General features: G+C 47.3%; 1 protein-coding gene and 1 long non-coding RNA gene across 2 annotated transcripts; both read right to left on the reverse strand.

The window, feature by feature from the left end:
• Nucleotides 1-2,513: 2,513 nt before the first annotated feature.
• Nucleotides 2,514-23,678, reverse strand: LANCL1 (LanC like glutathione S-transferase 1). The gene is made up of 9 exons (XM_069782032.1): nucleotides 23,529-23,678; nucleotides 23,139-23,256; nucleotides 14,171-14,378; nucleotides 10,059-10,194; nucleotides 9,580-9,726; nucleotides 7,417-7,599; nucleotides 6,816-6,992; nucleotides 6,464-6,536; nucleotides 2,514-5,566 (listed from the first exon to the last, which is right to left on the reverse strand). The coding sequence occupies exons 1-9, from the start codon at nucleotides 23,610-23,612 to the stop codon at nucleotides 5,490-5,492; spliced, it is 1,203 nt and encodes a 400-aa protein (XP_069638133.1). The 5' UTR covers nucleotides 23,613-23,678; the 3' UTR covers nucleotides 2,514-5,489.
• LOC138685153 (uncharacterized) lies at nucleotides 14,981-23,132 on the reverse strand. The gene is made up of 2 exons (XR_011324420.1): nucleotides 22,501-23,132; nucleotides 14,981-20,471 (listed from the first exon to the last, which is right to left on the reverse strand). It is a non-coding gene; the product is annotated as an uncharacterized lncRNA (long non-coding RNA).
• Nucleotides 23,679-24,060: the final 382 nt, after the last annotated feature.

Here is a 24,060-nt window from a genome sequence, read left to right on the forward strand (position 1 = left end):
GAAAGAACAGTCAGTGAAGCAACCCTCTCAGTTTCAGCTATAATGTGGAAATCCATGCTTGCCACTTTTGCAAAGGTTAATTAGCTGTTCTTGTTAAGTTGAAAGGGCTAGCTGTAAAGATGCTGCAGTATCCATCCATACCATCTATGATACAGAATTTGTGGGTTTGAGTGTATGTTGGCCTAAGCTTAGTTATCTGCTTCCTGCTGCGTTGAAAGTGAGTTTGGATGCTAACATTGCACACCCACTGTGCACAGGGATCCCCCTGAAAACCTGAAAAAACCCACTGGCCTGAAACCCCCCCACTCGATGGGGTCCAGTTCCCTGCATTGTACTCCTCTGTCCCCATGTGTGGCAGAAATAAGGGGTTGCCTGAAAACTCCCAAGACTGCCTGTCAGCAGGGTCAGGGAGACCTGAGGCTGCTCTGGCCCTGTTGGCTTCAGGCCGTGTCCCAACAGAGACAGCACTGCAAGCCCATCTGCAGGAGCCATTTCAGCCCTGCCTAGGTTTGGTTTTTCCCTTGACATCAAAATCTCTGTGGTGAGCCTTGGCACCCTTATACGTGTGCCCAGCTGGGTTTTCTTGACATTCTTGCCCTTTTAGGATGTCCCCAAACCCTGTGGGGTTCTAGGGGAGGCATGTTCAGTGCAGGAGACTTCACAGAGCCAAAGGCAGCCTGTGGGGGTGGGGGTTGGAGGCTCTCTAGTTCCTGGGAGTTGGAAGCAGCTGGTGGCAGAACTTGTGCAAGGTCTGTAAAACTGACATGGGGAAGCATAGAGTGTTTTCACCCAACATGTGGAGCGTTTCCGTGAAAACATACCCATGTGGTGGAAAAGCATGAGTTGTCTTCCCTGCAGGGGCTTGTGGAGGAGCTTGGGTGGCTTCAGGCAGGATTGGGAAAGATGTGCTTTTTTGTTTTGTTTTTTTCCGAGGGTGTATATGACTCACTTGGAGGCCATGCACTTCTGAAGGGCTTCTACATTTCTCACATCTGTCATCCCACACAGTATACAAATACAGCCTCATCCCTGTGGGCTTTTTGGTTTGAGCAACTTTCCCAGGGCTACCCAAGAGCTGAATCCCAGCTCTCTTGGGGTACAATTTAGCAGCTGATGGTGTGGGCATTGCTTGGCAGTGGCAGGGTGGTTGCTGCTGTCAGGCTGCATTGCCATCTGCTGGGGGCACACAGCCCATTTCTGAGGCCACCGCCACCCACCTTTTGGCAAGGGGTGTCCCCAGGCCAGCTCTCCTGCCAGGGGCAAGCCTAGCTGGGCTCCAGCATGTTTCCTCAGGTGCTTATTTTGGGCAGATCTGCTGCCTCCTGCTCTGTTGGATTTTATCTTCAGACACTTTGTAATGTTGAGTTGTAACTCTTCGGGTTTAGATTTCCTGGTCTGGGTACTGGCCTTCAGTTCAAGTTTCTTTCCCAGGTGCAGCTAAAGGGACGCAGGGGACACTTCAGCCAAAGGCCTCAGCTGTTCTGGGCAGTGAGATGTGAGGAACCTGTGTTGTTCTTCCCAATATAAAAAAATAATTTAAAACATAAAATAGAATCCCTTGCAACAAATCAACTGTATGTGCTGGGACCTTGCTGGCCTGGAGCAGGACTTGTGGCCTCACTAGGACCAGCCACATTCCCTTGGGTGTTACCATGAGAAAACCCCACTCACATTTGGCCAAGGTATTACACTGTGGTGGAAAAACATGAACAAAATAAAAGAGGGGAAGGGGAAAGGTGAGATAGTGGTGCAGAGGGATGGAAGTCAGATGAGATGCTGGAGAGAAGCAAGGTCTCGCTGGCTGATTTGTGTAAATGAAGCCCTTCGTCAGCAGCTTTGTGCCCCTCATGGCTGCTTCTCCCACAGCTGCTTTTGTGGTATTGCAGGTGGGACCATGCAACCTTAATTCTCCACCTTCCCCAGCTCCACACCTGTCAGATGGAAACAAAGCCTTCTGCCCCCAGACAGGGACAGAGCTGGGGTTTGTGGAGGCCAAGTTGCGCTTCTGTGCTTCTTCCTTATCAACACGAGGGTGTCTGACATGCTGAAGCCAGCAGCCTACTCTGAAGTGGTTTCAGTGTGAAACCAGCGTGCATTAAACGACTGCAGTGGTAGTTTGTAAACTGATTTATCAGATGAGCTGTGTGTCTGACTGCTAATGCTGTGGGGACTGACCACCGCTCAGGGGAGGGTGGATTTGCTTGCAACATAGTATTAGCCACGGATTTAGCATTGGTACTGATCTCAGTTTGTGGGTTGAAAAGTTAATATGCAGGAATGGGAAATGAAGTAAGCTGGGCAGAGGCAGCAATAACATTTGTCCTCTTGTGCTGTCCCTATGTCACCTCTTTCATAGCTGAGGCTGTCAGCTCTTGAGAGCTGAAACCACAACAGCTTCTTGGGGGAGATGCACGCCTACAGGTGGCGTTTGGTTAACAGTATTTGTGACATTTTTCATCTTACTGATCACACTGGTACCACAGGAGGTGAACACAAACCGAGCCAGATGGCAATGCATTCAAAATATGTTTTTACTTATTTCTTGGGAGTATAAGGCACTTGATTTTTTAAAACAGAACACTGCCATGGACAAACATAACCATTATCGAGAACTAAGTGTTAAGCATCTACACTTCTGATAAAGTCCCTCTCAGGTAGCTTGTTGAAGCAGGAGCAGTTGTGTGTTTTCAGGCTTCGTCTTGCTCCCGCACCCTCCACTTGGCATAAAGATGGGTGGAAAAGGGCAGCACCACACCGCTGTACGAGAAAGGAAGGGCAACCAGAGAAACTCTGTGCTATGCTGCTTTCCCATCCCAATGGCTGGAACCCCTCCCTGAAGAGCTTTACCACAAACCTTAATAGAAAGGAAAATTGTAGAGAACCAGGCTGTATAGGACCTCAAGCAACCTAATTTATGCTCATGCTGGAGGGCACATACCATTCCTGATAGGCTGGTCTTAAAGCCCCTGGTGCTAGACAGTCACAGGCTCCCCGAGGCAGCCTGTACCTCCTTCCACTGGGGAGGAGGTGCTTTTTTGGGAGGATCCACATCCTCTTTCTGGTGGCCAGTGGTCCACACAGGTGTATTTTGATGCAATTAAGACTAACCTACAGGGCTGTGGTCTCCAGTGGAAGCCACAGCAGGGAGGATGCGGCCTTGGACAGAGACAGCACTGCAAAAGGATGTCCTGGGAGAAAAGCATAGCCTGCAAGGGAAAGCACAGGACTCGCCTTGACAGATTGGAGCCAGGGAAAAATGTGTGAAATACTCTTTAACACTCAGGGTGGGTGGGAGGCCAGTGAGCCTCCACGAGCCACCAGAGTGGCTGTTGTGGCGTATCTTGATCTCTTCAGACATGAATCCTGGTCACAAAGCAGGGGATAAAAATAACCCAAAGGTTGTCCATTTCAGCATTTTTAATAAACAGTGCTTCACTCAGCAGTTGTACACCAGGCCCTGACGATCCCCTAATCAGTGTACAAACCCTGGGATGTGATGCTGCCATGACACCAGGCTGCATGAACCATCTCCCTTACAGAAGCAGTGCCTGGGAGAAACCCAGGCTGAGAGCAGTGTCCCTACACTGCCATCACACCAGCCAAGCTGTGGGAGGTAACTTAGAGCAGGTCTCATACTACAGGATCCGACCTCCAAACTGTTTGATTAGCCAAATCCTGCTCTCAAGGCTGTTTCTCCTTTCCAGTCTCCTCCCTGTGTTATTTAGGCCCCGTGAATGAAAGGGATTCACCACCGCTGAGTCTGCATGAGCTTGAGGCTTCTGACAGGGATGCTCAGCCCAAAGCAGATGAGGTTCTCTGTGCTTCAGGCTGTCTTCTGATGAACTTCCAGAAACATGTGATGGCAGCAGGAGGCTGAGCTTTCAGGAAGCAGGCAGCCTTCCAGGAATGGTTTCTACTCTTTGCTGGAGCAGCCTATCCAGGAAGTTCTTGAGGGTCTGCCTATGCTGCTGGGACTAGGCTGCCTTGTGTTCAGGCACATGTGAGCTAGCTGTGTTAGTGTGCCAGGTTTGGTCCTCCTCCTTCACTATCTCTGGTGCAGGAGTGTGCCGGCTTGGAGGTTGGCCGCACTGCCCTGCAGCTGCTCGCCTGCTCTTAGGTGGCCAGAGGCACTTGGCAACTGGGCCCTTAAAAAATTAAAACCCACACCTACTCTTGTGCAGGCTGAGGAGCTGCCCTCAAACAGCACAAAGCGGTATGGCTGCATCAGTAACTCTCACTGTGCTCAGTGTTTTAGCTCATGCTCAGTACCAAGAAAGTGGTTTACAGGGTCAGGTCCCTAATGCTGCAAATTAGTGTAGCATCAGCTAAGGATGGAAAAGCAGATTTACCCCTTGCAAGTATCTGGTCTGCTTGACAGGTCAAAGCTATTTAACCTAGGGCAGATTTTCCAGTTGGGTAGATGTGTGGTTGCATATCAAAATACAACAAGCAGTAACAAGGCAAACAAGTGACTCAAATTATCCAGTTTCAGGAAAGCTTATAAAACAAAGCATGTAAACAACATCTATACAGGTAATAGGTTAAACACTGACAAAACTCAGTAGAATACACTTCTTTTCCCATGCTGCTGCTGGTGGGCCTGGCACCACCTAACACCTATAATATTCATACACAATTTTAAATAAAGACTGCAAAATAAACTTTAGAAGCTAAACAGAAGAGACCACACCAACAAGCATGCTTAGCTCGCTTTTAGATTGGAGTTTTCCATTAGATGATCAATGGACTTATGCAAAGTTTAGCATAAGATGGCAAATAAGCACAAAAGCGAGTGGATTATTTGTCACTGGAAAATATGCACAAAAGAGCTATACATAGCCACTGCTGTTAAAGCAGACAGGTGGAAAATTCAGGACAAGGTTTTGGCCTGTCAGTTCCAGCTGTGCCACTTGCAATCTGACATTAAAAAACCTTATATAAAGACTCCACAGTCCATCACATTCACTTCATGTGGAGCAGCCCAGCTACTGAACTGCCTACTCCCTGGGTGTTCAGAAAGAAAACACTTAAAAACAACTTGCTGGGCAATAGTCTCAGTTTTTCATCTTTTGTTTTCCAAAGGCAACTAAATTCCTGCAATTACTTGTCAGAACAAAACAACCAAACCAAACCAACCAAACAAACAAACAAAAAAAAATTAAATGGCCAAAGTTACATTTAATAGAAAACTTTCTCCCAGGAAATGGGATACACAAAATAGCAAAACTCTATAGCCAACAAAATACTATACATTTTCTCCCTGCTCCCACCTGCAGCCCTGCATTTTTAAGAGACACCAGCAAAACCTGCATTCTGTCTTTTAAATTGAAACAATGCAATGAGATGACCAGAGAACTTAGCATGCCCTCAGGAGGATGGATTTACATTCAGTTAGGTGAACAACGATGAGTTTGGAAGAAGGAGAAAGCAGCTTCGAACTGCTTTTGTAAGTGTGGAGGGATTCAGGCAGGAAATTGCCAAGCTCAGATTTAGAGTTCAAATGCGGGGAACTTGGCCTTCGTTGGCACCAGCAGGTCAGCAAGAAAGTAAATTGTTCCAGCCATTCCTGAGGATAAGAAAATACAATGTGCTTCAGAGAGATTCTCTCTGGGCACCCATTTTATCAATGATCCAGGGGGTGAATAGTCATGAAGAGAGAAGAAAAGTAAACATTTTCAGAAGGACCTAAATAATTTCCGAGGTCTGAACCCAGGTTTCCCAAGCAAATTAGGTACTTCAGTGGGGAAAGCATTCTGAAGTTAATCAAATGTTGAAAAGCACCTGGGAAAACACAGTGGGTTGTCCCCCCTCCAGCTCCCTCCTTCTGCTTTACCTGTTCAGAGGTTTAACAATGAATATCTTTGCAAAATTCTGGACCCTGTGACATTGTTGTCTGAGGTCCTCACTGAAGTAACTGTTCTTGTTCCTTGGCCTGCAGCAAAACTAGGGAGATTTACGTTAGCTGAGGAACAGGATCTTTCAGCAATACCTGCTGATGGCAGATTTTGGGGGAGCTGTTAGCAGGAGCCACAAAGTGCCACAGGAGCCAACAAACCCTGCGAAAGCAGCCCCATCTGTTCCTCACTCACCTTTGGAACGGAACTGGAAAGCCCATGAAGGACTTTAATCCTTAAAAATGCAGAGAAAAGAAACTGCCTGAGAAGCCAGGCTACAAATTACCATAAGGTAGACTTTGGCCTGTACCCATTGAAGAATTCCCCTTGAGACCTGTGTGCAGAATATGTGCGGGAGGCCCAAGGAGGACAAGATGCTCCAGCTAAGACATTAGCCTGTGCTACAAGAAGACTGCTTCTGGGAAAGGACAGAAACAATTAATACAATTTCCTTCCCATCCTCTAGACTGAGTTTTGCAAAGACTTCAGTGGAGTGGGTATTTGGTTTTCTTTGGTGCTGGACTGGCTCAGATCCAGGAGCAAAATACAAGCCTAGAGATAGAGGTTACCTTCAAAGAGAGAGAATGGCGTGTCTGGAGTGCGGCACCCATGTTGGCCATAGCTTAAACACCACTCTGCAAACTGAGAAAAGAGGAACAAAAAGTGTTCAAATTTTGTTACAGACAGATCTTTAAAAAAATACCACCCTCTTCCTCACATTATCCCTTGCAGAGCAAGGCTTCTTCAGGATATTCCGTCTGTACAGGCTGTCAGACAGTGACTGCACTGCTGAAGGACTATTCTGGTGGAGCTGGTCAGATCTAGCTGCATCTCTGCCACCCTAGAAATTGGGTTGCAAAGGCAGTGATGTAAAAGGCAGAAATTAATACTCCCCTCTCGCATCCTCACAGAGGCTCTTACCTTGCAGGCCCTGTACAGGTATTTCATGTTCTGAGTAAGGTTGTACAGTGCTAGGAAGCCGTAAGCATTGCCAGCTGTCCCATGGCACAGCCCGTAGCCTTTCTTCAGTAACCCATACTGCCAGATCACTTCTGCACACTGCAGGGCATCATTTAGGTACTGCTGTTCCCCAAAGACCTGTAGAGACAAGAAATATTCCCTCTTGCTGAGATGATTTCCTCCACACAAAAAGCATCCCTGTGTGAGTGGGGAGGCTTGGGTTAATTAGTTTCTCTCCTACTGAAGTCTTAATGCTATGACTTTGCTGTCTACTTTAAAGGAGGATGATTTTGATATGATGAATGGGGCTGTATGACCATTACTTCACACAACTAGTTGTCACCATCAGTCATCTGCAGCAGGACACCCCACATAGCTGATGGGTATTTTCAGAAAGAATTTTTTTAAAAGACTGATTTCCGTATCAGTCAGTGGTCCCTGTGGGGTGATTCAATTGTAACAAGCCATCCTACTCTCAGGCAGGGAGGGTCTCAACAGTCTTCTCCATGATGAAGTTCCACATTTAGGGGTCCCCAAAGAGTTTTTGCAAGATTTCTGGTACCTTGTAGGCCTGGACAAGCATGTAGATAACACCTGGTGCCCCATGGCACCAGTGGATGAGTAGGTCTCTGGTGTCATTGACGCATGGAGGGTAATTGCCAGATGGAAACTTGAGCTGGCAGACGTAGTCCACGCTGGATTTGACTGTGTTGTGCAGTTTTACTTGGCTCATTCCAAGGCCAGGCTAAGAGACAGAAAGTGTTAAATCAGGGAGAATTACCATTCTGTCTGTCTGTAAGAGGCCCAAGATTTGCCTGAAAGACAGAAACAACTATGGCTATTTACCCACTTGCTCCTTGTAAATGAAGTAACTTCTGTGGTCCAGGCTTTCACACATCACAAATACTCACTTGGTCCCAGGCTGCTCTGCCCTTTGGCAGGGACCTACTTCCAGTCGTACCCTTGCATCCCCAGAAACAAAGACTGTCCTTAGCGTGTCACCTGGCCCTCTAAGCAAGAGAGCTTGCTGCTCCTTTTCCTGAAGATGCATAGGAATAGTTTCAGGTACCCAGAGTTGGGGTAGAGAGATAAACTGTCTAAAATCAATATTAAGGATGAATACCAGGAATGATTCCTAGCACCTAGAGCATCTCAGCTCTGAGCTGCTGGGCCAGCCCAGCTGGCGGGCTGTGATGCTGCATTTTCACAGATGTTTCTGGATAACTGCAAGTGGGTGGCTTCACCGCTGACCTCAGATGGAAGCAAGGGAGTAGCTTCAGTGTCCTCTTCCAGTGACACTGCCCCACATGAAATCTGTGCAGTTCTAATTTCCCACAGCAGAGTGCAATAAGCACTCTCATCTAAGGATCACACTGTTCCCAGGTTGATAGGGTGAAAATTAAAAATCAATACTTGTGCTGTAAAACCATTAGAGATAAAAGTCCAATGTCCTCCTTTCCATATTTCCCTTGTTTGCTTCCCTCAAGGCTCTTTGTGCATCATGCTTGGCTGATCCAGGTTCCTTGTACTTCGTACAGCAGAGAAGCATGAAGCTCATGCAGTATTTTAGGGGAGTCTTACACTTAAAATTATTTAAAACATCAGCCTGGGAACAAGCTCAGGGACTCAGTGCAAATGTGGGCTCAGAGCATGCTGCTGTCTCCCCTGCTCCCAACTAGCCGTTATGTGCTCCTGGGGAATAATCACCTCGCATCCTCTTCTTGCCAAATCTCCTTCTGCTTTAAAACCACCAACCACTCTTTCCTCTCTGAGTTGCATAAGGGGGTTGTATTCATAGGAACTCCGCTTATCCTGTGTATGGGCTTGAACTTTGAGGGTCCTGAAGGAAAGCTCAAATACTTGAAAACTGGTGGCTGCTTTTCCACCTGCTGTGAGAGCTAGGTGTAGTAAAAGATATCACCTATTTCTATGAACATTGCTATGTTAAAATAATTTGCATTACTCAGTGGGTGCCCTTAATGCTTTGAAAATGCAATGTTCTTAAGAGCTTAAGCACTGTAAATTTAGGCACAAAGTGACTGACATAGGGGAATTATCACCCTCATTTCAGAGCCAGGGAAAGGAATATTCCTAGAGCTCCAGTGAGTTGTGCAAAATTGTGAGAAAGACAGCATCAAAGCAAAGGGGCGCTGCAGCTCCCAGCCTCTTGTCTTGCCCTGCCTGCTTCATGCACTACAGAACTCAGCTGCTTTATCAAAGTAAAAAGTCCCACCTCCTTCACATTTAGATATAAACCCTGATTTAGAAACAAAGGCATTTCCCATTTTCCTACTATGAATGATCTCTTTCACCATGCTTTTCTTACAGAGATTCTCACTCTGTAACAATCTGAGATTGCTTCAAGTAACCACCTCAAAAAATGCAGGAAGTCCACACATACCAACAAATGGGAATACTTCGTAAGCAATTAACACAAGAGGGGGAAGCTCAGACCCAGCTGACCTACAGGCCTCCATTATGTGAAACTGCTGGTATAATGCAGGTCACACTTCTCTACAGATCTCCATGGAGGTGGGAAATTAAATCTCAAGAGACTTGGGGAAAACCTTTAGAAATGGGGATGTATCATCAGACACAGGACTAAGTCTACCACACAAGGGATCTTACCCAGTTTGACATCACCAAGCACCAACTCAAATGCTCCTCCTTGTTCAAAGAAATGTGAAACAGCTGCTAAAGGCCCTTCCGCTCCAGTGCCTCTTACCTGCATGAGATAGTAGTAAATCCCAGCCAAACCATGGGCTGCTCCTACATAGTACTCCTGGTACCACTCATACATCAGTGGGCTTTTTGCTGTAAAGTTCCTCCTTTTGGCCAAGCTCTCTCCTGAGGCTACAACTGCTTCACAGACCTGTGGATGGGAACAGATGTGGGTGAGGGAAATGCTGCTGTCTTGGACACAGCACAGTGAGTATCCTGACACAGAACAAAAGAGCTGGTTTTCTGCCCAAGCAGAGGGAAGAGTGTGGGTGAGGGAGTGAAATGCCAATTCAGTACTGCCTATGGATTTAAATGGGTGGTGGGGTGTGGTGCTTTGTCCCTTTGGAAGAACAGCAGCAGGGGTACCATGATGTGGTTTCTCCCTTGTTGCCAGAGCTCTCTACATCTAGCATTGATTTGTATCTGCCCAAAGATGAGCTACATGGGAAGAGACAGCTAACAAATCAGCAGAAGCCACAGTACCTGCTGAATGTGACTTTGAGGGATCTTTTCCTCTCCGAAGTGCTTGTTCACAAATATTAGCGCATAGAGATAGCCCATGCGCCCATACAACAGTTCATCTGGCACTCGTGGATCAAGCTTGTGTAGATGGAGCAAACTACAAAGAAAAATTCACATGGGGGAGATTAGAAGACACTCAAAGCCATGTAACCAAGCAGTGAGACTGGAGCTCAAAAACATGGTTTGTTCCTTCATGCTGCCCGTGCCCTAGGAGATGTCAGGCCAGTTTCTGGGTCTCAGCCTCCCAGCTATGCAAGTTGCAGAATCCCTCCTTCTCCTCTGCTTTTTGTTTGGCTTATTCCTTTAGTCTGCTCAGCTCTTGACAATGCAGTCATACTATGTGCTTGTTTTTGAGAGCACCAGCTCTGGGAAACCTACTTGTGGGGAAACTTGGGCTATAGGAAATGGTCAGCATAAAGTTGCTGACTGCTCAGGAAAGCCTGCCCACCATTACCTCTCTGTGATGCCGTTGGCAAGGCAGACCCTCTGCCAGAAATGACTATTTTCAAACTAAACTGGTATCTGTTTAATTTGGCTGCTCAAGGAATGCTAGAAAGGCAAACTGGTGCTGATGGTATGTGGAAAAATCTCACCCTTTAAGATCGGAAGTCATGACAGAAAAGCCCCTTTCTCTCCATGCCTGCAAGTGGCCAGGGCTACACTATCAGTGGAGAAAGAGGTGCCTCCATGAGCTAAAAGCCTAGGTAAGAGGTGGGGAGAAGAGGCTGGAAATGTTGTTTAACATCAAGCCGCTGTGGCACATTTAAGAAATCTTCTCTAGGGTTGAGTTGAGCAGTAGTGAGGACAGCTCAGCAGAGCGTGAGTGCTGTGGGCTGTCTGTGGTGCAACCCCACACTGAGGACAGCTTGGCTGGCACCAGGCTTTAGCCCACAAGTGCAGAGGAAGAGGTCTGCTGGAGTCAGATATTTTCTTTGCCATTTTCCTTATTATTGTGTTGCAAAGTTGATGATATTCCTGTAGTACTAACAGAGACTGACAGCTCCTCACACTGGTGCTTTGTAGCCCAATTCACTCTTGATGCAATTTTTCCTTTGTTTTGCCTCTCATCACGCTTCCAACAAGGCTGGATGTCCTTCCCTGTCAGAGCAGCAGGCAGGGATGTGACTGGTTTTGGTTTTATTTTTTTGTTCACCCCTGAGACAGCAATCTGAAAAATGCCATCACTTTTAAAATACCAGCGTAAGTGGCTTCAAGGCTGTTTCCTCAGCTGCTTCCTGCTGCGGCTTCAACAGGGAGAGGGCTAAGAAACCAGCCAGGAGAGCTGTGTGTGCGCAGGGCTTCCCTGTCACAGCAGTGTGAGGAGCAGAAAAGGTGCCTTGGCAGCCTTTGCTCCTGGGCAGAACAATGTGCTGCAAAAGAAAGAAGCAACCAAATGTCCAGGGTACCCTCGGAGCAGAGAGAGGATGGTGGGCTGTGACTCCCCATGGCAGAAAACTTTCCCTTGGCACTGCACTAAAAGTGAGCAGGGATACTGAAGGCAAAAGGAGAAAGCAGTGTCTCAAAGTGGATTAGCCCTGTCTCCTCATGTGCCACTTGAGATGTGCATTGCTCCATGGGGGAGATTTGTCGCAGATTAAACCCAAGCGACAGACTTACATCCAAGACTATGAGTAAGCATGCGTCCCTCTCTCAGCTGTGTGGGCTGAAAGGAAAGCCCTGCTGCCTCCTCATGTCCCCTGTCCCCAGGGCCAAGGAAGGCAGATGAAAAGGAGGGTTTCCAAGGAGGAAATGGACTCTTTTTCCAGACGGACTCTGCCCAGCAGCAGGCTGGCCAGAAGAGATGCTGGCTGGTGATGTTGTTCAGCTCAGATGTCAGGGAAATGTCAGGTGCAATAGAAAGAATGGATGGGCGGATAAACAGTAGTACCCACAGTAGGGATTTTCTGAGGTCTGGATGTGAAATCTTCTTTTCGTGGGGAAATCTGGAGCAGCTGGAGCTACTATTCTTGCTCCTTATGCATTACCGCATCTACCTCTAGCTGCTTTCCCAGCCAGGATAATCAGGGGAAGAAGCCTGCCAGCAGTTTCTGTTGTTTTGAAACATGGGGCAGGGCTGCATGGCATGCGTGCAGCAAGAGATGCCTGGGATGCTGCTGGACTGACTGCATGCAGAATGCATTTCTTGGGCACGAGGGGGTAAATCAAGGTCCCTGAAAGGAAGAACCACTCCTGCTCACATATCGGCCTATTACCTCAACTGTCAAAAATCAGCAGTTTCTGGATAGAGGGAAAGCAAGGCAGCTGTAGAGCAAGATGGGATTTTTCTATGCCACTGGCTCTAAAAGCAAACCTTTGACCTTCTGAATTGGTGGGAGATGGAGGGAAAAGAGGACTCCTAGAACACAGCTCAGATTTTCACAGGCTCTTGGAAAATGGGCTGCCCTGAAATGCTGGTCTCTCCAGAGCATAAAAGCACATTTGTTGGTCATGAGCTCATTTAGGCAAGAGCAAGGAGCTAAGAAAAAGCAAGCTTTGGTCTCTTCTACTGCAGGTAAAACCTGGCTGATGGATTGTCTCCTCAGGCTCTGTAAAGATGAGGTGCTTTAAAAGACAGAGAACAAAATGGACAAGAGGCCCTCCTTCTCCACAGCTGTAATAGAAGTGCACTTCCTATGCACTTGCACTGCATAACTTAGAAACTGTTTTGTAACTAAACAGCACACTCAATCAAAACTCTTAAATGGATTTTAAGGGAGCTATTTCTCAAAGAAATAATCTCTTTTTAAAGGTAGCATGGCCAGGCTAACTACTCTGGGAATTGGTGGCAGAGTAAGGACAGTGTAACCGTTCCTTCCAGAAAGCCACATTTTTCTTTTTTTCCTCCTCTCAGATATATGAAGAAACCAATTTCCAAGGCTCTGCCTTTATTATACCATTAGATGGCACTGCAGAATTAATCACGAGTTTCCATTCTGCCACAAAACTGTAGGCAGAACAGGAGGGATACCGGGAGGGGAGAGCTACAGTAAGAAAACATGAATTAGGGATTTTTCACAACTTAGGGCTTACGCATTGACCACAACTGGCCAGTTCTGTTTAATAGATAGTTCCCTTTTTGTTAGCAAATATATTAATCATAGTGAGATTCACCACTGACCAGTATTAAGCAAAACCTAAACCACAGATTATTTCAAGAATAAAGAAGAGTTCTGTCCTCAGACTGACAGTATCCACCTAACCCAGAAGCTATTCTTAGTTAAGAGAGTGGGAACTTGGTGTCCAAACCATACAGGCACCTCTGATTCCCACCCATGGCTTTTTAAATTAATATTGTGCATCACTTGCTGATGGCTGTTTAAGGGCACTCAGTGTTGTTCTGAAGTGTCAGGGGTTTTGTCTTGGTTTTGTGCTGACCACGTGTAAATGGAAACTCTTTACAGAGCTGTTTCTCACCTTCTCAAAACTGATCTCCCTTAAGCAAGAAAAGCTTGCAACTGCATCTCCTTAACTTTTTTCCTTCCGCTGCCACATGCTGATCTGACTGTAGGACTGCTTGTTTGTCCTTTTCTTGTCTTAAGTACCCAACAAAAATACATTTGAAAACAGTTGAGGAAAGGCAGGAAATAGAAATAAATGAATCATAACCAGCTGCATTCAGCAGTTGAAAGGGATGCTGTCAATCTCAGGTTTAAGTCAAAGTCAACTAACAAATAGCAAGTGGAAGTGAGTGACAAAATTACTCTAATAATCCTACCACATTTCTCCTTTTCATCAAAATGCCTGTAAAGCTAAATTTAAAGGTTCTGAAAAAATACCAAACCTCACCTTCTGGGTTTTTTAAATTTTGGCTTTTTTTTTCTTCTGTGTTTACTGGAATTATTTTTAAGATAGCAATACCAGCTGAACAATATCCTTGCTCCCCGGACTGCAGGCTGCCAGGCAAGCATGTTTGTCCTTAAGCCAGCTCTTTCCCCAGGGCAGAACAAATTATCTCTCACATAAGACTGCAACAAAATGTATTCAGGCTTGGTGGAGAGTGCCTGGTACAAGCCCAGACCAGCTCTATTAGCAAGTGGAACGTTAGGTCAAAGATGTAACCAAGTGTTTTTTACCGAGTGACACAGTCTTCTGACTGCTTCTGGTTCTGCAGTTTGTGGAAGACGACAGCAGCCACTGCCAGGGGCCCGGCATCTCCACACAAGAAAGTGATGGATCGTCTTGTCAGACAGCTCAGGCTCTTCTTCACATACTCGTGGGCCACCTGAAGGTAGGCTGGGTCTCCATACACATCATACAGGTGCAAATACAGCAAAGCAATGCCTGCAAAAGGAACATAAAGGTCGTACCCACCTGAAAAGTTTACCCTTCCCACTATGTGCCCTGGCTGTTTTAATGAATGTAAAAGCCTAGCCCTCAGCCTTGTCTAGGGTATAAGCCTTCTAGACAGGCTTCTCGGGCACATCCAGGGGCATAACCCTGGCTGCAGCAGCCACAGCTTCTTTTCCTGCTTTGTGACCTCCTTGTACTTGATGCTGCGCACAACTGGACAGCAGGTCAAGACAAACAGCAGTGTCTGACCCAGGAGGTCCTGGAGGACTGCAGAGCTTTTGATACACAGGTTACATACAATTTTAATAGTGAGAAGCAAAAGATGAGACCTAGACAAACCAACCTAAAATCTATCAACTGTAGCTGGGACTGTTGCTAAACAGTAGAGGAAAAAAAAATCATCTTTGGGCAAGATGGTACTTGTGGCAGAGCAGTGTGGAGTTGTTACCGTATCTCAATTATTTTTTCCCATGCCAGGAGGTAAAGGGCTGCGTCACTTAGCTTGGATTAGATTTTAAAAAAAGTGACACATCATCAGCACTGAGAAGCAGCATCCTTGAGACATCCTACTTGTCTCTCTCTTCCCCCCCCCCCCCCCCCTTCCCTCCCACTGGGAAGCACCAGCAAGATTATTACAGCTCCCTGGACATCATCTCCTGGTGCTGAGCAGGTCCCAAGCCCTACACCAAGGACTGGTGTGTCCTAGAAAAGAAAGGGGCTGCCTCACTCTCCTCTGCAGCACATGATTCACGAGATCAGCTGTTGTCTGAAACATAAACAGCTACCTGGAATGCTGGAAAAGGCTGCATGGTCCTCCCTGAAGGTTTTCAGTGGGCTAGCCAGCTACAGAAACAACTCTGCTACTGAGAAATCACATCAATTGCTGTCCTTTGCCTCTGTCTGCCCTGTCTTCATCCAGCTCTTGAAGCTTTTAGTAGGTAACCGAGAAGTCCTCAGTATGTCTGTGTCTGAAAGGTCTGCCACATTTGGACCATCCTTCTGATCTGGAAGGCATCCTCAAACATGCACTGAAGAAAGCTACTGGCCTACATCAGTTTGAGAGAAGCTTACTTCTTCCCTTACCGGTAACCATTTCTAAGAAGACTCAGGTCCTGTGTTTAAACCTAAATTAATAAAGCCAATCTCTGCAGATTTTGATGTGGTAAGGTGAAGGGGGGCAAACATGCTGCAAAATTCCTTTCCATGGTACTGAGGACAATTTTAAATTTAGATCGTGTTCTCATTTTGCATGGGTAATCTCCAAAGCTTCATGCTACACACAATTCAATTCCACGTGTATATTAAGGGCAAATTTCCATTTCCTCCTGAAGCTAATAACCTTGTCCTCTCTCTAAGCAGTTCAGTGTTAGTATTTCCAGAGAGAGCTCAGATGTACGGTGCCATCACTCACCTCTATAAGGATGTGGATATGAAGCCGTTCTTTAAAGGGGAACACTCCTCTTCTAGATAGCAAATGTCAAGTCACTCTCCTTGATCTATTTAGCACCTAGTACAGCTAGACTTTAACAGGTGTATTGGGCTTGCGTGGTAAGGTTTTGGTAGCAGGGGGGTTACAGGGGTGGCTTCTGTGAGCAGCTTGTAGAAGCTTCCCCTATGTCCGACAGAGCCAATGCCAGCCAGCTCAAAGATGGACTCACCGCTGGCGAAGGCCAAGCCCATCAGTGACAGTGGTAGCACCTCTGGGATAACGTATTTAAGAAGGGAAAAAAAGTTGCTGCAGCACAGAAACTGCAGCCAGAGAGAAGAGTGAGAACATGTAAGAGAAACAACCCTGCAGACACCAAGGTCAATGAGGAAGGAGGCGGAAGAGGTGCTCCAGGCGCCAGAACAGAGATTCCCCTGCAGCCCATGGGGAAGACCATGGTGACGCAGGCTGTCCTCCTGCAGCCCAGGGAGGTCCATGGTGGAGCAGATATTCACCTGCAGCCCATGGAGGGGTCCTCCCATGCCAGAGCAGGCAGATGCCTGAAGGAGGCTGTGACCCCATGGGAAGCCCATGCTGGAGCAGGCTCCTGGCAGGACCTGTGGCCCCACAGCCAGAGGAGCCCATGGAGCAGGTTTTCTGGCAGGACTTGTGACCCTGCAGGAGACCCACGCTGGAGCAGTGTGCTCCTGAAGGACTGCACACCGTGGAAGGGACCCATGCTACAGCAGTTCCTGAAGGACTGCAGCCCATGGGAAGGACCCACGTTGGAGAAGTTTGTGGAGGACTGTCTCCCATGGGAGGGACCCCACACTGGAGCAGGGGAAGAGCGTGAGGAGTCCTCCCCCTGAGGAGGAAGGAGTGGCAGAGACAATGTGTGATGAACTGACCACAACCCCCATTCCCCATCCCCCTGTGCCGCTGGGCAGGGGGCTAGGTAGAGAATTTGGGAGTGAAGCTGTGCCTGGGAAGAAGGGAGGGGTGGGTGGAAGGTGTTTTAAGATTTGGTTTTATTTCTTATTACCCTACTCTGGTTTGACTGGCAATAAATTAAGTTAATTTTCCCTAGGTCAAGTCTGTTTTGCCCGTGATGGTAATTGGTTGAGTGATCTCCCCCTGTCCTTATCTCGACCCACGAGCCTTTTGTCATATTTTCTCTCCCCTGTCCAGTTGAGGAGGGGGAGTGATAGAGTGGCTTTGGTGGGCACCTGGCACCCAGCCAGGGTCAACCCACCACAATAGGCCTGACAGCTGTCTGAGCACAACTTGCACTCTTGACCTACCCGCTTTAATATACAACTTTTTGCTTTGTAAGTAGTTTCTACTCCCACTGCCATCATACCATCCTAATTATGTACATAACTACCATGCTAAGACCACTGCTATGACTGAATTCTTAGAAAGCAAATGTCTCACCCTTGTTTTCCCCTGACTTCTTTGCCTCTCCTCTCTTAAAACATTTCTTGCCCCCTTTCCTCCCAGGCCCAAGCATCTTTGGAAAAGACTCCAAAAAACCACTGACCTATACTAAATGATGGAAGGCGTGAGTTGCTTCCCCAAATAATTCATTTTTCCTTTTTATTTAAAACCCAAAGGCCTTACAAACTGAATCTAAAGCCAATTTTCTCAACTCATTCCTCAAGGAATTCATACTCTCAAGCTGATCAATCAAGGGTACAATGCAGTGCTGCCTTTAGCACGCTGCTTGCTCTGTTGCTATCTGAGAGCCCAAAAGTAGGGAAGGCCAGCAGAGAGGGGCAGGCCCATGCATAAAGAGGCAATGTTTACAGATGTATGTAAAGGGATACAAAATGCAGTCACCTGGGTGGGGAATATTCTATATTGACCTGAGTGCCAAGATGTAGGCAGCACATTTCAGAGGCATTGCAATTTGGAGACAAGAGAGTTTCCACCTAATGAACTTGGCTCAGCTAGGCAGTGTTGCTCTGCAGAAGCTACTCCACAGCTCTGCCTCACTCCCTCTCCAATAATATCTTCCTTACCCCAACTGACCAGGTAGGGTTTGCCAACTGACTGGGCGTTTGTTTGGCATGCTTTAAGTGCTATACAAACATGGCATCATCAGTCAAATGGGGCTAGGTAAGCAGTGGGTCTGCTCCATTTCTGTGCGCCCTGGAGGTGTTCAGTGTCCCAGTTGGAAATGTGACATATTTTTGTGACCTCTGAGACTCCTGGTTGTTTCCAGCAGAACTGCCATGCAGTGACTGCCTGTGGCCTGCTACTGCCAAAGATGTATGGGCTTTGTTCTGTTTACTGGTTGCTATCCAACTTTCTTCTCTGTAGTTTCTCCAGACTTCAAAGTTTTTTGCTCCTTGCAGTGTAACACCTGCTGCATAGCCACATGTGATGAAGAATGCATCAGACATCACTTGATGGTGCAGGACTGCAGTGAACGCATGTGCTACTGACAGGATATCCTTTAGCAGGGCTCTGATGACCAAAACTGCCATCTCTAATGTGCAAGAAGCCAAAACACTGGAGTGTTAATGCCCGAGATGCTTGCTTGCTGCAGGGAGGCAAAAATCAATTCTGCATGTCTCTCACAAAGCCTGTTTATTTAACACCTTCAGTAGGGCAGTAAACAACATCTCCCTCCTCTTGCCATCCTGTATAAACAGTATTGTAGATGCAGAGGGGTGCTTTGCATTAGAGATTTCTTTTGAGCAGGGCAGAGGAAGAGACTTAAATGTACGTTGTAGAAATGGAATTCTTTACACCAGCTGCACCAATTGGCTAGAGCTGATGGCCCTGACTTTAGCAACCATTGCTTTCAACAGAGCATACATCACTGGACATACCAGAAAAGTTCTTGCTTGAGAGTAAAGCACTGCAGTAGGCTGAAAGAATATCTCATCCATACGACCATTCTGTTGATCAAGGAGAAGCAGAGCTGTGCCTCAACTTCCCTGCGAGTTTAGGCTTGTTCTTTATGTTGGATTGCACTACCATTGCAAACAGTTCTGCTGGTGGGAGAACAGCAGTAGTGAGACAAAGCTTCTCCTTCATGCTGAACAGAGTGGATAAAAGTGAGAGGAAGCACTGCTCGTTGTCAGCTCCACTGCAGTCCCCTTGCTGACAGCACCAGCAGGGATGCCCATTAGATTGTTCTGAACATGCCTCCTTGTCCACCAGGAGCTGAGCTGCAATGTGGTCCTTTCACAAAGGACATCAGCTTGCCGCAAGAGAATCTCCACCTAATTTGGACCAGTTCCAAACCTGCCATCTACAATAATAAAGAGCTCAGAGATCTCACGTTGACCTGGGGGAGTAAATCAGCCAGCACACTCAAAGCAGGATGTCAAACACAGAGGGAAGAAGCAGAAACCTAACTCTGCACATAGTGATGAAGCCTGGTTGTTTCTAGTGAGAAACCTCATGTCATTTTAAGGCGTCAGACATGGAGTAAAAGTTACAGAGGGGGTACCATAGCTTTACTGCCCAGCTCAAAGGATAATAAGCATCTTTTCTGGTGCAGATGCATGGGATGTTATCTTGCAGTCATAAATGCATGCCAAAGCCATGCTGAATGGGGCAGTGAGGCATCTCCGGACGGCTGTATCACTCCATCTTCAGAACTGTCTGCGCACAGGTGCATTTTACTACAGCTTGCAGCTTGCCTTCCTAGTGCATTATGGGGCATTTCTCAGGACACCTCAGCTTCTCCAGCCTTACTTTTTATAAAAGAAGCTTTCCCCCTCAAAAAAAAAACAACAACCCAAACAAAAAACCGAGCCCAGCCCAAACCAAAACTACCCATTACCCCATCACAGAATCCTACAACGGGTTAGGTTAGAAGGGATCTGTGGAGGTGATCTGATCCAACCCTCTAAAAGTGAGACCAACTTCAAATTTACATCCCATTGCTCTGAGCCTTGTCCAGTCAAATACTGACTATCTCCAAGAACAGAGATTTCACAAAAACTAGCCAACAAGCGCTTGGCAGGAATGTGGTTTATGTCGATGACACAAGGCATTCTATTCTCTCTCATCAAATGCAGTCTCACTGCCTCTTATTCTGTAGGGATTATCCAAGGATTTCTGTTTTTCTGAACAAAACTTTCTTAAGGAGATGCAAGTTCTCTGGGTTCTCAGGTTAAAACTAAGATATTGCACTAAAGTGAATGAAAGTTGTTTTACCAGAAGCTTTCTTGAACTGGTATGGTCAGAGTTTCTACCCATTTCCTTTCATCTCGTCTGTCTTTTGAAGTGTCGTTTCAAAAGGTAACTCAGCCCTGCTCCTCATCTCTACTTGCCAACAGGCCAGCCAAAAGCTGTGGGTGGGGCAGGCCAGTTGGACTCATTGGTCTGTTTCAGAGGCCCTTGAGCTCTGAAAGCCATGACTATGGCATTGCTAGAGAAGGGAATGCTCACATGGGAAATGAATTCCAAAGGCACTGCCATAATGTGGAGGAAGAGGAATCTCTCCCTTATATACCGTTTCAGGTGGCAGATCACCTCATCATCTTGGAAGGACACGAGTCGAGCAGGCACTGGACTCGGGAGCTTCCTAGCTTCTGCAGTCAGCTAAGAGGTGACAGGAGTGAAGTCAGTCTCCTTCCATTCCCTTTCCATCGTCTATGCTCCCAGTTGAGGTAGTCTTTGGAGCAAGGCCTCGTGTACTATGAGAAATACCAACACACATGTACGTATTCTTCAGCATCCTCGTCCTAATCTATTTGAAAATGGATGAGGCAGTTGTACTTCTGCCAGGATTTGAACTGCTTCTGATTCAGAATTAGCTTACGGCAGTTTACCTTCCCTCAGTCAACACTTTGATACCAGTGAAACAGATTAAGACCACAAAAGCTCTTACAGCAGTCTAGCTAAATTGATTAAAAGACAAAACAGAACACAACAGCCAAGTCTGGTCTATACCCAGGCATGTACTAGGTGTTCCCTACGGGGCCCTGATCTCTATGGGGAACTCAATGAAACTGTAACAAGCCGATTCAAATGTGTTTTGAGGGCATTCAGCTGTGCGCTGGATAATTGTGATCCAAAGTGTTTTCACTGCCTCTGAGCTGAAAATACAGGTCCTTCCCTCCCTCGGCTCCAACTCCATATGCCAAGAAGCTGTGGCTTCCCTGGCACAAATGCAGGCCAGGGGAACAGGGCTCTGTCAAGTGTGTTGGGAAAGAAACAGGCACCAAAGTAAAATGCCAGCATATGTTGTATATGGATGTAATGTAGTACACTCAAGTATGTTACATTTCACGCTGAGTTTGTGCCCAGAGAGCCACATTTCAAATCTCTCTTATTAGCAGCCACAGGAGTGCGGGTTGATTTCAGACTGCTGGCCAATGATTTTACATGAGAAGATACTCAACAAGCCTTTTCTACATAAGCAATTACAGGGAAAAGCTGCTGTCTTGGCCCAATTAATTTTGTCTCTGGAAACCAGCACTGAATAAATTAATATAGCTAGGATTAGAAAAGAAGGGAGGGTGACAAAGATACAGTGTAATATCTGCAAACTTCACTTCCTTGGCTGTGACCTGCAGGAAATGTCCATGGTTTTTTTTCTAATCCTATTAGCCAAGGTGAGAAGGTTGTGTGCCCAATGAGGAATAATTCCTAGGAGGAAAAGAGAAGAATCCCTCTTGAGAAACTCCCTTCCAAATAAAAAAAGCTGAAATGCTACCAGAACTCTCAACCCATATTTCACAACTGCAGTCACTTTCCAACATGAAGCTCCTTAAGGCCACCCTAAGGAAAGGGAATGTGGTCTCTGGGGAAAGGTGTTTACCTTCTCACAGATTTTTTGAGTACTCCTAACACCAGCTAATTGTCCCCCTGCTTTATCTACTGAATTATTTTGGCCAGAGGTAGACTCTACCATCATGCTAAGTAGCACCCTCATGACTGGAGACCATCTTTAAGTATGGAGTGCTTTTCATCTGAGGGGACCTCAGACCAGGGTCACACAGACTGGAAGACTGAACCTGTCTCCCAAGGTGAAATCAGCCAGCACTGAACAAAAATGCATAAATTCACAAGCAGCAGCAGCAGAGTGCTGCCAGGCAGCAACTGATGAAATCAATGTTCTCCCATGCTGGAATTTAATACTGGCATCCTAGTATTTCTTATGAACTGCTCTAGAGTGCTCTCAGTGCCGGTCTACCTTACTAAAATTTTCAAGCAGGCATTTCTGGCATTGCTGTCATCAAACTGCGACGTTAGTTTAGCACCAACACTATGAACATCATTCTCCCAAGCAAACTGTTGGCATTGAGTTCCACAGCATCCAAGCACAAGCCAGCCACACCCGAATTACAATGCAATTACATCCCATTTAGGATGGCAGTGTATTGCCAAAAAAAAAGAAAAAAAAAAAAGAAAAAGCAGCGGCAAAAAATCTTGCAGCAAGCATAAGATTAATTGCAACTACCCCAGGGTCCCTCCCTAGAGCCTGGCACAGTGCAGAAGGCAGGAAAGCTGACAAAGCACACAGCAGTAGCCAAGGATGAGACGGCAGAGAAAGGTGAGTCCTCCTGGCTCCAGTGGGTAGGAATAGGGAGGGGAAGACAGGGCATGCTCCCAAGGAAGGAAAACCAGGTTGAAAATGCAGAACAGGAGAAAGACAAGCTCCTGGAAGCTTTGCACACAAGAGTTAGTGTGAGGAAGGCTTCCATCCTTCCTTATACTCACATTTGCATTTCTGCTCCTTCCAGCAGGTACTGGAGCAGAACTAGCCCTGGCTAAGTGGAGGGGCACTACCTGGGGAACAGGAATGGAGCAACCTGCCAATCAGACAATGTCATAAGATAAAATTCAACCCAAACAGAAAAGATGGACATCATCTTAGGCTGTAAGCTCACCACTGCCATATGCAAGGACTCCTCGCAGGTACATGACCCACCACGCGCATCTGCCTACTTCACAGAGCACTGGTTTACTTGTTGCCATCCCCACCATGGCCAGATTTGGAGGCAGTCCCTTCAGAGGCTCCCATGTTTGCTCTCAGGCAGGTGCTGGCCTTCTCCGTTGCAAAAGTTTGGCACTATTAACCAAGAGAAGACCCAATCCTGCCCTGCAATGCTACAGTCTTCCCTCTGCAGCTTGAAACCTGCTCCAAAAATGAGGAGTGCTGAGAAAGACAGCCCCTTGTTTTAATGGATTAAAAATGGATTGAAAAATGGATTAAAACATGCAGAAGCAGCAATGTTCTTGCCATGGATGTACTGTGATTGTTGAAACAGACAGAAAACTTCACGGTTTGCCTTGGCCTGACCTAGAAGTCCGCTGCAGAGAGCTCCTGCTCCATCCCATCCGATCGGCCACCCTACCTGCCCAGCCAGTGTACGTGGTGCAGTCCTGCGGGTCGGCAGACTTGAGGCCCCTCTCCATCTGTTGAAGCAGCTCCCTGATTTTGTTATTTAGCCGCTGCGTGAATTCAGGGGTCAGCTGCGGAGGGGAAAAAAAAACCCAAAACACTAAACTTGAAGAAAAGATCAGCAGGCAGAGGGGTTCTTGGTAAGCTGGAGGTACCCAGAGGGAGCACAACCAGGAAACCGTGTGGTTTTAACCTGAGAGGTCTCTGCTAGAAACCCTTGGGTACCTCAGGACCAGGCTGGGCTCCTGGCTGCTTAGCTTGGCTTCGCGGCCGGGGCGGGAGCGGGGCCTTCCCGGGGACGGCCCCGCTCCCGCCCCGGCCGCCTCACTCCGCTCCTACTCACCCTCCCGGCGGCATCAAAATAGCCGGTGGCCAAAGACTTGTCGTAGTCCGCATAGGGGTTAGGAAGAGCCCGCTGCGCCATCATGGTGCCGCCGTCCCCGCTTCACTCAGCTGCGATCCGCCCCTGCTCCGCCCCGGAAGGGACCGGGTGTCGGTGTAAGTCCCTCCGCCGCTTGTCTTTCGTTCGCCTCGCCGCTCTGGGGCGCTGGCTCGGATCGTGCTGTGCGGCCTCAGGGGCTCTGTGGGGTCTAGGGAGCCCTGTGGGACGTTAAAGGCCCCTTGCAGCTGGCTCCGTAGGGTTTAGAGGCTCTTTTCGGCTGGTGCTGTGGAGTTGAGGGAGCACTTTAGGATTTAGGGGCCCCTTGCATCTGGCCCCGTGGGGTTTAGGGGCCCCATTTTTTTTTTTTTTTTTTGCTGACCCCGTGGGATTTAGGGAGTCCTGTGGTGTTTAGGGGCCCCACTTTTTTTTTTTGCTGACCCCGTGGGATTTAGGGAGTCCTGTGGTGTTTAGGGACCCAATGCAGCTGACTCTG

The sequence above is a fragment of the Haliaeetus albicilla genome, chromosome 4, assembly GCF_947461875.1.
Source record: "Haliaeetus albicilla chromosome 4, bHalAlb1.1, whole genome shotgun sequence".
In the NCBI taxonomy this organism is placed as follows: domain Eukaryota; kingdom Metazoa; phylum Chordata; class Aves; order Accipitriformes; family Accipitridae; genus Haliaeetus; species Haliaeetus albicilla.